This window comes from Triplophysa rosa, linkage group LG6 (assembly GCF_024868665.1).
Source record: "Triplophysa rosa linkage group LG6, Trosa_1v2, whole genome shotgun sequence".
NCBI classification, from domain to species: domain Eukaryota; kingdom Metazoa; phylum Chordata; class Actinopteri; order Cypriniformes; family Nemacheilidae; genus Triplophysa; species Triplophysa rosa.
Window position 1 is genome coordinate 6,958,605 of NC_079895.1, and position 17,778 is coordinate 6,976,382.

Genomic DNA, 17,778 nt, shown 5'->3' on the forward strand with positions numbered 1-17,778 from the left:
GGTAGACCAATCACAGCAGACTAGACCATCTGACCAATCACAGCAGACTAGGCTAGCAGAAAGGAGAGGATTAGACAGATAAATCGCGGAAAGCATCATTTGAGAGTCAGTCAAGAAGTAAGGTAAGAATAACTGCCTATTATTACAAAATGATGTATATGATCTATGTACATAAACTTGTTGTTAGACCAAAGTAGGACCTTAAAAATCCCTAGTTATGTACTCTCTAAGCATTTCCCGTATACTTTTATCCAATGCAATTTACACTGCAATTTGGTGTTCCGTTCCCAAGGAATCAAACCCATGACCTTGACATTGTTAACACATTGCTCTACCAGCTGAGCTACAGAAGAAATACACTTTCGGTGTTAATTATGTTTTTCTAGCAACTGGCCTGGAGAATCTCAAAGCAACAGCTCTATGTTTCTTCCCAGTGTGTTCTCAGAGCAGATTATTCATCTTTCTGTCATGATGGGCAGTCCGGGAAGTGCCGCCATTGAAGTCTTACAATCTGCTCACATCCAGACACCAGACTCAACACGATACCCCCTGATAGATCTGGATGCTCTTATCTCAATTGATGAGGTGTTAAATAAAGAAGTGCTGCTCATTATGAGAGATTCTGTTTGCTCTTTGGCCACGCTTGTTTTCTTGTCTCGGCAGGGGCTAGGGTTTTGCGGGAGGCGGCAAACGCGCTGTCTTCCGCAATTGTCCGACAGTGTTAACGACTTGTTCATTAGCCAGGTCTGTTTCCATGGAAACATGCGAGGGGCTTGGGTAACAGGGAGAAGCCTGCCAGCACATTTTATCGCGCCTGATCCGGATACTATTGACAGAAACGCTGCGTGTGCATTCATTAATTTAATGGAGGGAAGTTCCTTAAGCGCACACGGTCCAGAGATAATTGACCGTCCACTCTTACTGTCCGGTACTCTTGGGAATCTAGCAAAGTGTCTCGATGGGTATTTTCATTTCCCATGCTTTAAAAAAAAGCCAGATTACAGACAGTCATAAAGTTCAATAAGCCATATTGTGAGTATCCCGTAGGAAAGGAGTTTTAAGTGTTTTTTTTGGCTTGCGTCATCTTCTGCCACTTTGGTGAGCGCACCGGTGCCAACTCCACTGCGAAGCCTGCTGAGAAGTGCCACCAGCTGTTTCGCCTTAATTTGTTAGTGTGGGCAGTGCTTGCGTACGGACATGTCTGTGTAGATCTTTTGCTTTTGCAATTTAGGATTGGGAATAATTAGCTCACAGCTGTTGGCTCCCTGTTGAGAAGCGAGCACTTAGCGACTGCTTTTGAACTTCACGTGTGCGTGCTTGTTTTGTGTGCATTCGCTTTTTATGTGTTGATCTTTCTCAGACTCGTCTCTTGGGTTTAGTACAGATGGTACAAAATCACATCAGCAAAGTCTCTTACTGTATGTTTACAGGCTCGGCTTGCTTCCTGTGACGTCCATCGGAAGCACAAGTCCCCAGTTACACTTTTATGCTGTGGCGGGGGATCTGCAACAGATCCCAACCCAGAAGGCTGTACAAAGCAAAGCAGAAGAATAGCAATTTTCTCCACACGTTGGCTTTCCAACTCCAGTTCTTCCTACTTCCGCTTCTTTCTCACTTCCTGATTCACGTATGATCCATGGCACATATTGTACTTTAGTGTCTAAAATTTGCTGCAGTGCTTCACAAATTTATTAGACCACCACCACGCAATGTGTATTGGTGATTGCCCAAAGCATTTTTATGTTTCTGTAATGGTTAATCTGCCAGAGTGTGTAATCTTTTTAGTCATAGTAGTATTTCTAATGCTAAAATATAGTTATAGTTGTTATTTATGGATTTTCGAGTTTACCATTTTACAAGAAAGGCACAAAAAATAGTAAAGCACTATATTTTTTAATTCAGAAGTCCATTTACAGTTATTTACTTGCAGTCCCTAATAGAAAAATAAGTTTTAATGGTTGAATGTTATGCTTGATTAATTTCTGACTTTTGACGAGTTTAATGCGACAGCTCAGATCTTGGTATAAAAACAAATAAGATCAAATAAAGATCGATTTTTTAAGGAACATACAGATAAGGAACAAAAAAGAGGTTTAATACTGCCTTCAAAATTACCAATGTGATACACAACACAATTTTGGTAAAATACCATGGTAAACACGTTAAAATTGCAGTTACAAACATCTCAACAAATCTACAGTTTATGTAACAAGGATAGCCATGATGAGTATATATTTTAAATATTATAGTATAAAAATAGTGCATATATTTAAAATATTTATATCTTTAATTAAATAATTAATTTATAGCGTTTATAGTTTTATAAACACATAATCTAAATAATTTAATTATATGATTTTTATCCCGCACTTTATACACTGATGCAGATTTAAGTCTGTGAAAAAAACTCTTGATTTATAACGTTGTTTTACAGTCAAAAACTTTAAGCTTCCCGGCCGTTTCCATGGTGACTCGTGAAATCTGTGATCCATTGACAATGTCTTCATGTTGTTTCTGTGAGCGCGCGTTAACTCTAGGTATCTTTCGAGAGGTTAAACTAACTCTTCTCAGGTGATTTGGAACCAACATACCCTGAGTAAGCAAGGTTTGGGTTAATCAACCGAGAGTTCAGTTTAGATGACGGTAAGTTAACCCTGCTTTCTGGAATACACCCTGCTTGCAAATGTCTCCTAGTCAATCTGCATGTTTTATTATCCAACTTAGGTCCAATATAAAAAGGCAAAGCTAACGCTTCTATTATTAGTGTTAATTAATATAACCGGTCTGACCCAATCGGTCCGGTGTCATTTCCCTCACCATAGTAGGAAAAAAATGCAGTCTCTAACAAAGATTGACGTTTGCACATGCACTAGCAGACCTCGGTTACACTTCTATCTATCCGCATGTGTTTAACTGATGAAGTGAAGTTGACGCCATTGTTACTGTTTATTGCTAAAAGCCAAAGCAATACACGTGCACTGAGAGGGGGACCGACCAATCACAACAGCCTGAGAAGCGGAAGCTCGCTGATATGGTATGGGTGGGACATCTTCAGACACACGCTCTAAGCGGGGAACCATCACGACAGACTGGGTCAGCTTTACCAATCAGAGCGTTTCGGAAGGAGGGATTTTATATAGACCGCAAGAAATCCAATCGTTTTGTTAGAAGAGGGACAGCGGTGAACAATAGACTTGAAATATAAAGCGTTTTTTTGAAACTAAAACATGAACATCCATTGTTAAACACCAAAAAACATAATCAAAGCTTCAAAAACAGCAAAAGAATGGCTCCTTTAAAATATTCACATTTTCTCTTTATTTTGACTAGTGGTCCAATAAATTTATTTAAAGCGGTAAAAAGGTGCATTATATAGATTCTGTCAGTCGTTTTTGTAGTTTGTGAACAACCTTATTCCCTAAATTAGTTTTTTACCCTTTTTTACCCACAATGCACTTTTGAATGTACGACAATGAACCCCATGAATATATGTTCATACAATTGTGTTGGTTATTGTTAACATTTCATTTCTACATGAATGTAGTTAACTTTACTGTTTTACAATACAATTTATAAAGCCACACAGGTATATTATTAGAAAAGCATAGTTTCCTCGACAAATGTCCATGATGTTACTATCTGGTACTATCTGAGTGTCCAAAATTGGCCATTTTAATTCACTTCTTCCCTATATACTGTAGTGGACATAAATGTAAGTATAGGGAATAGTGAAGGAGTGAACGGTTACAGACACATCAAGTGTTTTTTATCTGAATGTCTGATCACATATATTAACTTGTACTCACATGTAAGGGACTTTTGCATGACGCATCCTCTGCCAAAATCTTCCCAGCCTGGCAAGTTTTTTTATTTTTACCCTCCTAGAAATGGTGTAATGTGTATTTTGAATAGCAAACCGTTGACTTCATAGCAATTCACCTGCCATGTTCATTTGCCTAATTAGTTCCCCACTGTTGCAAGAGAGATAATTGAGCAGCCATCATGATAATCTGCAACATAACCAAGCTAATAATTTCTTATTGATTGACTCATTTAATGGACAAACTGAAAATGAGCCGCCGGTGCTGCTCGGTGGATTGCATGAATTCGCTCTTGTTTTTAAAAGCACTTAAAGGCCATTACATGCCGCAGTGTTAACTCAGACTCTGCATGGACTTGATGATGTGCTGCCTGCATCTCTGTGCCTCTAAGCTCTGTATATCATGTCTGCAGTGAAATAGTATTAATGTGGGAGGTGCATGACTTTGAGAGGCTTATTTCGGAGGTTTTATGGGTTATTAGCTGTGCGACTGTGGCTAATACAATGCAATGCTTTGGGAGTGACAATTTCATTGAAATGCAGGAATGAATCATTTAAATTAGGATTACTCCTGCAATAATGACGCTTGACCGTGAAAAACGCGCTTGACATTGCAAACTTTCTGGTGCCTTTTGTCTGTAAACAAGGAATATATTCAACTTTATTTAGTGTAACTTTCAATAACCATAGAGAAAGTATAGATAGTGTGTCTTTGTTCGTGTTTTTGAAGGCATATGTTATATAAAGCGATAAAAGTTATTAAAAAAAAATCTCAGAGAAGATAATGCATGGGAGCACTTTGATTTTTACGACTTGAGTAAATAGTAGGATAATCGTAAAACAACCAAGTGTTAAATAAAGGGTTTATGGTTTGTACAGCTTTATGTTTGATTGTACAGCTGATCTGACCAGATATATTTGCTTTGTAAGGTTCACTGCTATAAAATACGTAATACCGTTAATATTCAGTCTTCCTCTGCTATAGCCATATGCTGTAAGACTTGTTTAGAGCTGCTTAAATTAGACGCTATGTTTAGGGAAATGGAGTTTATTCTTGCTAATGGGTGCACTGGGTTCCAGTTATCAGAACGTGGGCGTTCAAATAGACCTCGGTCTCCCAGGTCAACTGTCCTGTCTGCTGTAGACTATCGACCCGCTTCGAGTTCTATGCGGTGTGACGTGCGAGTCATGCAGACAGCAAGGATTGACAGGCGGCTGGTGGTAGAGAGAGCGATGATTGAGCTCACTCCTGCGTGTTGTAATATGACTGCATTGGGGCTGCTCTGAATAAAGATGGAGATGTCATGCCTCCCCTCACCTCTAATAAGATCAGCAGTGATATTAAAACTCCTCCGCAGCTGAAGGAGACGGAAGTGCACGGGTGCTTCAGGGGTTTTTATGCTGATCAAGTCAAGCCAGTACTTACTGCCAGAAACTTTTAACAGCAATGCCCCAACCTCACTTCTCACCTCGGCGAGTTCAATAACTGAATGTGAATATTGACAGACATGTTTTAGCATTATTATATCATCGTAATTTCTTTGATCGACAAGCTGGAAGTTCTAGCCGTGAAATTGTCAAATGTTGTTTGAGCTAAGAGCACCTCTGAAGAGTTTGTTTCGTTGACAGAGCTAGGTTTACGTGACATATTTTGGTGAAAACTCTCAATATCAATTATTTAGTGTTTATTTCCTTTTTTGTCACAAGTAATCTGTAAATCAGTCAGAAGATATTCAGTGTTTGTTAATTTGCCTTTACTGTATGTGGAGCGAGATTTATTTTGGGGATAGTTCACCCAAAAATGAACATTCTTTCATCATTTATTCACCCTCGTGTCATTTTAAACCTGTATGAATTTCTTTCTTCTACAGAATACAAAAGAAGATATTTTAAAGAATGGTGATATCCTTATTATCCAAACAACACTGAACCATTGACTTCCATTGTTTGGACACAAAACCTCTGAGACATTTCTCAAAATATCTTCTTTTGTGTATACAGGTTTTAACCCCACAAAGAAGAATAAATAATGACAGAATTTTAGGGGGGATTATCCCTTTAATTTTTGTATGGGGAACCTGACAACCTTTGTCTTATTGATCCAAAATTAGATGCCATGGCTGCATCATGTCACTCAGCACTTTTGCGTTCACTGTGGACAGAACTTGTCCTTTTTAGGACAGAGTTAGAATCAAACCCTTTAGGCTACTGTCTTTAAGACAGTACAGTATGTAAATTACCTATATTTTGATTTTCTGACTTGTTCACTCGTGAAATGAGTAACAGCGCCTATAGCAGCGGGTCAGCAAAATCCTTCAAGAACACTTTCTGTGCAAAGCCTGCAGTGCATTGTGACAAAATCTCAAAACATGCAGAGCTGAACTTTGCTGCACAAACTGTTCAGGTCAGAATGAAATGAAAACATGTCAACAAACGTTTTCTTTTGCAAGCAACTTTTCGTGAACTTTGCTTTTGCAATAATACTGAACAAGAAAAATGGAACCTAATTTGAATTTACCCACTTAAAATGATGCTGTTAAAGAAATGAGTTGTTCCTACAGTAATCTGGAGATAAAATGTGAAATTATTAGAATGTAAAAGTATATTTAATAACATAAATGATGTGTGTGATTAGTTAGTTAATGTTTTTAATCGATTGACAGCACTAAAATAAACATGTTAAACAAATATACATGGTGTAAGTTTAATGTCACTATACGTGTGCGATTAATCTCAGTTAATTGCACGAAAAGGGTTTAAAAGTTTGAAGCTATTGACAGCCCTAGTATTTATATCCGTCTCATTTTTGTCTCCCTCCCACAGGTGCATTCAAGAGGCCCACCTTGGCAGCTAGAGGAGAGGTCGGCCTCCATCACCATGACAGTGTTGCCACGGGCCGTGGCTTCCCTGGCTGTGCGTGGCCTTATCCTCTGTTTCATCACACTTCCCTTTCCTGTTATACTATCCCAGAGGCCCCCTGTCCCCACAGAGCCCGCCCCCAGCCCCGCCCCTCACACAAGGCCGGAGTGTACCCGTCTAGAGCACCCCATCATCTCTATCCAAGGTGATTACTGATGTCTCTTACAATGCATACACCTTCACTTTTGTGAATATTTCAGCGTAGCCTTTTCATCGAAGCTATCTTGGCATTCCCAAAAGTTGCCTGTTGCAAGACTCACCTATATTTATTCAGAACGTTTTCTAAGCGTTTAGGAACCTAGTGCCTGGTGCCGTGTGTTGTTTATCACTGTCCTATATTTGACAGTCGCAGACTGTACATCTACATTTTTTGTTCTGTATATCTTCATCATGGGTGCTCCACATGTGTCAGATAGAGATGGAGTGTGCTACAGATGGCAAGCTCTGATGGACATACTGCAGAAGAGATAAATGTCTTTCATTCTCCAAGATTTCTATCTGCCTGCATTCTAGCACACAAAATATAATGCAAGAATGCGGAGCCATTGCTTGAAATCACTTAGAAAAAGCTTTATGCAAACAAAAAATAAAATGTTTTTACACTGAGAGAACATAGAGCACATTTTTTGTTTAGACGACAGGGTGTTTTGATGAATGTATGGTCTGTTGGAGGTTACTGTGGGGACAGTTTGGATTTGTTTGACTCTGAGGGATATGATGGAGATAGCAGATTGAAGCCTCATGGGGGCGGGAGAATTGGATGACCGGGGGGCTTTATATTATACATTAAACCTGTCTGGACTTTAGACAGCCAAGGCTCATATAGACATCGCCTATGGCACCCTTCCTTTATTGCTATCGAAAATTCGGGTTGCATTTTGATTTTTCATTTTACACTTTATCAAAGTGGCAGGATTTTTTTCTCTTCCGAGGGTGTTGAAATAGGGCTAGAATTACAAACACCCTTGTTTGCCAAGTTAGAAAACACTACAATTTGCGAAAGAAGCAGTAAATTGTAAAGCTGGATGAGAAAGGTGCTTTCTTTTTGTTACGCACTTTTATCGGCAAGGTGACTATTTCTTTTCATTTTTTTGCAGTATCCTATTTCTTTCCGTCATTTTAGCTCTCCTGAGCGCACGCACTGTGGCGTAACTTTCATGATAACAGGTGTTGAACAATTGGCTTGCATTGTAAGCAAGCACACCTCACCAAACACCTCTTTTTATGTTTACTCAATGGTTTAGAAGACCTATAGTACACATTCATTCCTTCTTTTATGTAAAAGCAGTGGTATGGTAGCCTCTGAACAGTGTTGGCTCAATTTGAGATTAGGTTCTTTGATAGTTGAGATTTTTTGTAATTGGCAGTTTTGGACAGCTACTCAGTTGAGTCTCCTGAGGCGTACCGGGGGCCCCCTATCTCTGATCTTTGACAAGGTCCATGGCCTCACACATGCCTTTGAACCTTTCTAAAGATAAACCATGGGAATTATCCTCTTTTGAGATAGTTAAGCATGGTGGAGCATTGTCTTTTCTTCTTCCCGAATGTCTTCCGGAGTGTACAGACTTGCAGGAACAGTTCACCCAAAAATGAAAGTTCTGTCATCATTTACTAACCCTCGAGTTGTTTCAAATTTGTATATATTTTTTGTTTTGATGAACACAGAGAAAGATATTTGGAAGAATGCTTGTAACCAAACAGTTCTTGGCCACCATAGACTGCCATAGTAGGAAAATTTGCTTTATTCGTTTCTTTGTTCTGTTGAACACAAAAGAAGATATTTTGAATAATGTAGGAAACCAAACAGCTTTGGGGCACTTTTGACTACCGTTGTAATTCAATGGTGGCCAAGAGCTGCTTGGTTACAAGCATTCTTCCAAATATCTTTCTCTGTGTTCATCAGAACAAAAAAAATGTATACAGATTTGGAACAACTCGAGGGTGACTAAATGATAACAGAATTTTTATTTTTGGGTGAACTGTCACTTTAAGAGCTGCATTAGAGGTTGACTTGTTTTAAGTCTATTTAGTCTCAAATTAATTAAGAAATAAGAAAGCGTTGTATGGAAAATAGGCTGTACATTTTTTGATTTTTCAGGAAATTGAGTATACATAAAACATGCCCAGAATTTTAGTATATAAAACCATTCTTGCATTGCATTCAATTCAGTATGACATTTTATATTAAAATGTATTTATACAAACATTTGTTTTGGTAATGTTTTATTAATAATGCCCAATGTTAGTAAAAAAGTTAGCTTCTTGCAACATAATTTATTTATATTTTAGCTTGTCATAACTTTTACATCCTCTCTCTGACCCTGAGGTTGCTTTTTGCTGTGACTTTTGGTCAAGCATCCTCTTTGCATAGAAAATAAAAAAGCTTTTTTAGAAGGTCCGATATAGTTCTGGCCTCATCATTTTTTGCAAAGCCTGCGTTGCATTGTGGCTGGTTCATAAAACAATCCTACAGTACATGGTTTTAAGGTCAGAATGAAATGAGGGAACCTTTCACTACACAGTATCTACTCTTTACACTGTATGGCAGTTGGAATATTCTTTAGTGTTTTGTCATAGCCAACAATCTGTTTCTGTTTCAACAAGCTGTTTATTCTGGATTACCTCACCATGACTAGACAAGCCAACGGGTATCATTGATGTGTAAATGTGGACGGCCAGCTTGTGCAACATTCTGAAACTGGACAGACATGGACAAAGGATGTTTTTTGAACTTACTTTCAATAGAGGTTTTTTTGGACATGGTCTGGACATGTTTTCAGTTTTAAAGCTTACATTCCAGAATGTTTGCATGGTATATTGCAATATAATGATAATACCAATATAATACCAATTTATTAAAGGTGTCTTGATACCTTGATTTACTTCAGAGAAATTCCATAGTTTTTTCTCACTGGTTATACGTGACAATCGCATCTAAAATCATGGCAGTCATATCTGTAAACACGCAGTAGCAATAACATGCTGGTACTACAAGGAATTTCAGATGAGTTTAGATATCTGGGGACATCACGTGGATGGATTTGTGTGTACGTGTTCCTTTACGAGTAAACCAGCACAATCACAGCGATATTTTAGTCTAATCACGGATTTCAACATACACTATCATCTCCAACACATTAAAGGGATAGTTCACCCAAAAATCACCCTCTTGTCATTTCAAACCCGTATGACTATCTTTCTTCTGCAGAACACCAAAAAATATATTTTGAAGAATGTTGGTAACCAAACAACGGCGGTACCCATTCAATTCTATTGTACATGCACAAAACCAATGCATGTCAATGGGTAGTGCTGTTGTTCGGTTACCAACATTGTTCAAAATATCTTGTTTTGTGTTCTGCAGAAGGAAGAAAGTCATACAGATTTGAAATGAAAAGAGAGTGAGTAAATGATGACAGAATTTCCATATTGGGTGAACTATGCCTTTAAGGTTCTGGAAGCATTGTGGTCTTTTTTGACAAACATTGCTGGATAAAACTTCAATAATTATTAGGGTATGACAGCATTTGGACACATAGATTCTAAAAAACACTGATTTATAAGCTACAGTTGGGTATGGTGTGTGTTTGGATGTCCAATGCCAGGAACTAAATGCAAAGCTTTAACCTGTTAAACTTGAATTACAGTAATCTGTCCTAGGAGGAGTGGTGCCACAGGGCCATTGTCTAGCTTCCATTCTCCAGTCTTTGTAATTGGCTCGAAAGTGTTTGTCTCGTCTGTAGAACATGTTCAGAAACCAATCTCTCGTGGGTAATAATGCGATTGTTTAACCACCGGCTTTCCATAAAAGGACCTTGAGGGAAAAATAGTTCCTTTACCTTGGGCCCTTTTGCTGTCTCACTATACTTAATTGGTCTGTAACATCAGAGGTACCGATGTTTGAAAGGTCTTGTCACGTCGTCCGATCTTCTGTCCCCAAAGAGGCAAAAAATAGCTCATGGGATTGCTGTTAACGTTGCTTCAAGTGAGTCTAACCTTGGGGTTCAATTGGAAGGCAATGCTTACATTTGCTGACTGTGAATGAAATGAAACTTGGTAAGTGGTTTGAACAGATAGCAGCGGCCTCCATGTCGTGCTCCAGCGTCTCCACACTTCTGCTTGCCCTTTCCCATCCATTGTAGACAGTGACGTGCTACGCTTGAATGGACGTCTGAAATTGCCAGAGCTGAATGTTTCTCTCATTGGCTTTGTGAAAGGTGTTCTTTCAGACCTTTGCCTGGCTGAACCGGCCCTCGATTTATGGCCTTATCCCCCAAATGCCCTTAACCGAGTTCATCTGCTTCTGTTGTGCTGGGGCATTTCTTGCGGCGCTCTCATTGTCTTCCTATTTCTATAATCGGAGCGCCGTCCGGCTAAGAGGATTTAAATGCCTGTGGCGCTCTCCACTCATGCAGTGACCACCAGTTCCCTAGAGATACAACAATTTGGAAATCAGAAGACAAAACAAAAGCAAAGCAAATTCTGTTCTTAGATAAGCTGCAGTCTGCATCTTCTGATAAGATTGTCTGATGAGAGATGGGCCGGTCTTTTGAGTGGAGAGATGGAAAATAACACAAGGAGATTACTGTGGCTTTAATCAACATATGTGGATGTCTTTCTCCTCCGAGCTTTCTGACTTTTCAAAGGTGACTACCTGATGAGGGTGTGGCTTTGTATCTATGGTAATCCATATTCACTTTCTTATATTGACTTTGGAAGAGCAGCTACTGATGTTGTATTGAATTAGTTTCACCTTGTTGCTCTAGAAAAGTATTTCTCAAAGACAACTTGTTTATACCTCATACAGGTAGTGCATACAAATAATGGTCGGTCGTGTCTACTCCATGACTACATCCAAACATTGTGAATGTTATAGCTTAATTGTACACCATTAAAGGGTCAGTTCTCTCCAAAAATCTAAATTCTGTCTTTATTTACTAAAAAATAAAAAGTGTTGTTCCAAATCTGTATACATTTCTTTCTTCTGATGAACACAGAGAAAGATATTTGGAAGAATGCTTGTAAACAAAATGGTATTGGCCACCATGGACTACCATAGGAAACTTGCTTTATAAACCTCTTTGTTCTGTTGAACACTAAAGAAGATATTTTGAAGAATGTGAGAAAGCAAACAGTTCTGGGGCACTTTTGACTACCATTGTCATTTTTCTTACTGTGGTAGTCAATGGTGGCCAAGAACTGTTTGGTTACAAGCCTTCTCCAAATGTCTTTCTCTGTGTTCATCATAACAAAGAAACGTGTACAGATTTGGAACAACAGTTTTATTTTTAGGTGAACTGTCCCTTTAATGTGTATAAACAGAAATTTTAAGATACATAACATACCATGTTATGTATGGTTTTCTATAATAAATGGGTCAGTGATTAAGACAGAAATTTGGACAATGTATATACATGTGACCCGGTCTATGAAAACCTGACTAAAGTCTCAAAATCAAATTTTGAGATAACAAGCAGCAGTTAGATTTCAATGTCTATACTCAGTCAATATTAAATATATCAATGTTATATTTTCACAGAATGTTCTTTACATTATATAATATATATGATGATTTTATGTAGAAAAAAAAGTCTTTTCACAACAAATGTGGGTTTTCACAAGCTGTGTCACAAATATGCGACAAAACAGTTGATTTAACAGTTGTTATAGTGATCCTCATTTGAATAATTGTAGTCGCATGTTTATGGTTTTTATACGCTGAGATGCACATAAACATTAATTCACTGTGTAGGGAATGACCCAGAAGTGACATACCAAACAAACAAACATTGTAACATTATTGCAGTTTGTGAAAGATCTGTGGATTTAAAACTCCCATCATACAGTATACAAAGTTCAACAAGGTTTTTGTTCATTCTGGGTAATATGATTTGGTCCCAATACGTGCTCTCAGGTCTACACACTTTTAACCTGCAACATATTAATCCAGAGTTTCGATTGTGTCCCCATAAATGTGAAAAATATTTGTGGATATTTAGATGCATCTAAATCTGCTAATTACTCACATGATTAGTTGTTTACCATGGCAATATTTTTATCCCAAACTTCCTGTTTTATATTCCTCCCTGGTTGTAGCATAAATAAGCAGTCATTCTTAAATCTGTTGAAGTGAACAAACAATAATGATCATGATTTATGTCCTTGGGAGCGTTTAAGATGCTGACTGTTGAACCCGCTCTTGTTCTTGGGATCCGGTGGCTAACGCATTAATCTCTTCCACTGTGTGTTTGGAGAGGGAACGCAATAATCGTCCATCAACTCTCTTCTGGACTGCTCCCCATTTTTAGTTTTATTTTTGTATATGGATTATTGGGCAGCATGCATTGCTTGATGATGTGTGGAAACTGTCCGTGCATATAAAACCACAGATTATATATTAATCTCACTGGGGCTTTAACATCTACAAGAAAGTTTACTGTATATGGGTTGTGTGCGGAGTCTGTGTGCACAGTATGTACAGTATTCAGTACGTGTAAAATACAGCATGTATACAGCCACAGAAAAAAAACGAGACCAAATTCTCATTTAATCAGCATTTCTAGATGTATTGTGGCCATTTCAGTGCACTGTTGAGTTTCAACAAAATCAAATCTCAGGAGTGACATAATATCATCCAACAGCAATGTGAAAGACTTGACCGCATGACAAGACACATGAAAACTGTGATAAAAATCAAGGTTATCACATAATTAAAAAATATATATATTTTCCTACATACATCTACAAATATTACTGTTGAATTGCTTAAAGCGGCCGTAACACACGTGGTTTCTGCCAATCTCATATTAATCTTGAGTACCTAATAGTATTGCATACTTCGTATCTTTGAAGAGTATTTAGTTTGATCACATTTATAAAAGATAGATACAGCTGTATGATTTTTTCCGAAAGCATACGGCGCATGCGGGGGGGAGGGGTCAGCTGAACTAAAGCACATGCGCACCCATTGCCAACAAAACACAGACATCAGTTTCACTCACCGCATGCGGTTCATGTCCGGCATCTTTTAGTGCTGGGACGGCTCCATATATCAGTTTCTCTCTCTCGCGCCCTCTCTCCTGCACACAAGTGAAAGTGACGTCTGCGCATGCTCCTTCTCCTGCTCTCATTGCTGCAGCGTGCTTTTCCGGGAGAATTGTCCAATAAGGGACTAAGAAAAATTGTTACGAAACAGTTTTATATGTTCGAAAAAAACTTTCCGAAACCTGTACGATCGCTGGGGGAGTGTATCGAGCACAGAAATACTATGTAATACGCCCAACTCGTTGTTTAACAAGTTGACCATGTTAAGCATGAGAAGACAGCACGTTTAACTTTTTAAAGAAGTCAGAATGCATGAAACACCGTTGCACGGCAGCTTTAAAAGTGAATTATGAACCTTTTTTCTTTGCAGTATTTGTGGTCTGAAAAAAAAACAGAGCATCTTTTCTGTTATTTTGACCTGGTTCTCCAGTTTCCGTTTTCTACAAATAAATGCAAACAGAAACAATATTTTTATTTGAAATTTTGGAGAAATATAGTTAGTAGTTCACAGACCCATTGGGAGAGAGAGTCGCATCAACTCTGTTTTTTCACAGCAATGGTGGTTCGTGGAGCCTCTCAATAGTTCCTGAATGCTCAATGAATTACGTGATGCTCTAAAAACTTTTTTTCTTGAACTTCCGCTGTCGCAACTCTCTCTCTCTCTCAACGGCTCTGGTAGTTCACAGAATGAAATAAAAATGTCCGCAGCTGTATGTATAGGCTACGTGTAGAAGGATTTAGTAGGTAAATCATTTTAACCTTGGAGGACATAACTCAACAACTGTTTGCTTTTGCAAAGATCAGCTTTTTCTTGCTTTTCCTAACTTTTAACTTTGCTTTAATATAGACAAACTCTTGTCTGCAGTTTTAGGCATTTCTCTCGTTCTCCTCAGTGTACCAGATGCACAGTGGCGTGATCAGGTGACTAAGAGGTTATTATGACAGTCCTCCAACCTTCAGAATCCCGGCTGTATTATGTGTGTGCATCTTATTCATGCTCTGTTTATAAAGCGCTCACAATCGCTCGATTGGGGGAATATCAGAGTTCCCACAGGTGAACAGCTTACCTTGCATTGCATGCAATGCTTTAGCTATTTCTGGAAGGGTATGGAGCGCACACAACCAGGCAGTGAAACGTGATTACGGTGTACAGGTGTTTTCATAATGTTATTTTCAGTGTTCACATTGCATTTTATGGTTAGGAACTGAAACAAAAATGATTAAATAATGTGTCACTTTTGTATGCTTTTTATTGGTTAGATATTTGCAAAACCCAGTGACAAACATAAAGGGTGACTATTAATAATGATCCATGATCCAAAATCTGAAAATATGGATACAAGGTTTCAGAAAGACAGGAGCGATATCTTTTTTGTGAATTCTTGACAGGAACATGTTGACTGCTTTTTTATTTAAGAAAATCGAACCCTTTCTCTCAGCATGTGTTGTTCCAGAATCATGAAAACTTGTAATTTGGTGTAAGCACTTCTTGATATATCGCTTCATTGCTTCCTAATTCTTGTAAGCCCCTGTTGATAGGAACGTCTGCTAAATGCCTAAATGTAAATGTAATAAGAATGTGCATTATTTTAAAAAGGTTTGAGTATTACTATTTGGCTTCAATTTTAGATAAGATAGAATAATAGTAAATATTGGATAAGGGAAGTGAAAGATGAGGATGACGGTCATGTAGAATCTCAGGGGGTTCTAATAAATTGGGTTATAGGGCTTCGGCTGACAAAATCGGTTGAGAACTCTTGAGTTATATTATAGTCTGAACCACTGACTTCTGACCTGCAGTAACAGATCGATAAACTCCATCGCCCCTCAAGCTTTTGCTGTGATATATATATTTAATGAAAAAAAAACAGAGCACTTTCTTGTCCTTCTCCTTTCTTGTTCTCATTAATTACTGTCTGTCAGGCAGCTTTTATTTCATTATTAAACAATGTACTCTATCCAGTAAGATTTTCTATAAATCTCAATGAAAACATTTTATTAGAACTATCAAAGGCCGTAATCATGTAAGAGATAAATGCTGAGGGTGTATTGTAACTTGTGAATGAGACGGGTCTATGATACAGACTGTGCTTGTAGACCTTGCATTATTTGTCTGTAAAGAATGTCTGCGTGATACAACCATAGGGTCACGGTCTCTCTAATAGATTGATTTAGTGACAGTAGTCTGTTTCCCAGATATTTGCTTGTGATTTGTGAGCAAACTCTTCATGAGATTTGAGTACCCATGTGAATATCGGATTGTTTTGGATGACCCCGGCATCTGGATGACTCTATCTCCCATCACATGCCAGATTCAAACTGTATGAAGTGGTATTTGTGAACATCATGTTAATGGAAACCAGTGGCACCGTATTGACCTGCGCTGCAAGATGGCCGCAGCTGTGTTTGTGTGTTTTTGTGTGCACCTTTAAGCTACGAACAACAGAAATGTTCTCATAGATGTTTTAGGAGTTCATTGTGTAACCCATGACTAGGCATTTTGTCATGAATGTTAAGTGCTGTGCTTTTCCTCTGCTTTAGAATTTTAATTCCCGAGTCTGACATGTAATATAATCACCGTCTGAAAACGAAATTATGTATTATAAGAGACGAATTCCCCAATTTTAGATAGACGTTTTCCGCTGCGAGATTTTATTCAGTATGAAGAGATAACAAATCTTTTTTATTGGTTTCCTCTTACAGTGAAATCCCATTTACTAAGCCACATTAAGGTCACCAGTAGATCAAGTGTTTTTTTATTTTTACATAATACCCTTTCTGTCTCTGGTAATTCCCACTTCAATAGGCTCAGTGGGTGCTGTGAGTATCTGCCAGAACAAATTGTTTTGATTTCTGAAACATTGTATCACACAGCGCTTTTATGTTCTAAGATTCCTTGGTAAGCTGAGTTTTGACTAAGTGTCATGTTGAATTAGGATCAGCAGGCCTGAAGAGGCCAAGCTGCACTGTAAAACATTTCAAGTTGTTTCAACGAATTATTATTTAGTAAGAAATTTTACGTTCACTCAATTTCGGTCTCCAACGTCGTACTTGAATTGTTATTTTTTAGTTGGCCCAAACTTGACTCAAACATTAAAAAGTATGTTTTAAAGTACTAGTTTTATAGTTCATTCAAGTAAATGTTTTAATCTGTCATTTTTTTAACTACAGCAAAAATGTTGCATTAATTCTATGTGTTTTATGTTATTTAAACTAAGATTTATAATTTGATTATCATAACTTCACATCACATCACATAAAAAAAGAAGACAAATGAAAAATATATTTTTGAATAATCTGCATTTAGTCAAGTATACGCAGAGACATTTTAGATGAATCGGAACAGTCACGTGCCAGAAGTAGTGCCTCAATGAACCATTTGGAAACCTGTTGTACAAGTAGAAAGAAAATAACAATTTAGCTCGAAATGCATTTAAAATAATTTCAAATATTTGTTAATTGTTGCAACCAATTATTTTACTCCACATTGTAACATACGCCTTCCCGAAAAGCGCCATCTGGAACTATCCCGTTTCTATTCCTAACTATCCCGGAATCGTGGAATTTAAAATTAACTACCTATTTTAAAAATTAGTGACACTCTTATGCATTTATTACCAAAATTAGGACATCCTATATTCAGGGAAAATAATGTCTATATTACATTGTGGGAACCACTACTCGCTTCCGTAATGCTGTATTATCATATATTGGCTGGATTTGGGTTTATTAGTCCGTTCAACTTTAGCCACTCTGAATATTGACTGAATTAGAAAATAAGTCTTCATTTAATGTTTTTTTTTTAAATATTTTTGCAGGCTTAATATAACACATTTTCTCAACGAAGTCCAACCAAGAATATTAGTTCAACTGAGATATTTGTTTCTCTTCCAACGTTTTATTAATTGACGTTTTACAGTGTAGTACAGCTTCCCCGCTTTATGTTCCTGAGAAGTCATGGGAGGAACCTACGTCCAGGTTGAGGGATGCCCATG

General features: G+C 37.9%; 1 protein-coding gene across 4 annotated transcripts in view; it reads left to right on the top strand.

The window, feature by feature from the left end:
• Positions 1 to 17,778, top strand: part of sema5ba (sema domain, seven thrombospondin repeats (type 1 and type 1-like), transmembrane domain (TM) and short cytoplasmic domain, (semaphorin) 5Ba) — a 121,803-nt gene that overhangs the window by 48,343 nt on the left and 55,682 nt on the right. For all 4 annotated transcript variants that reach the window (XM_057335646.1, XM_057335648.1, XM_057335649.1 and 1 more), the window contains exon 3: positions 6,644 to 6,884. In XM_057335646.1, the coding sequence (XP_057191629.1) occupies positions 6,698 to 6,884 (187 nt within the window). In that variant the 5' untranslated portion in view covers positions 6,644 to 6,697. The remainder of the gene's footprint in view (positions 1 to 6,643; positions 6,885 to 17,778) is intronic.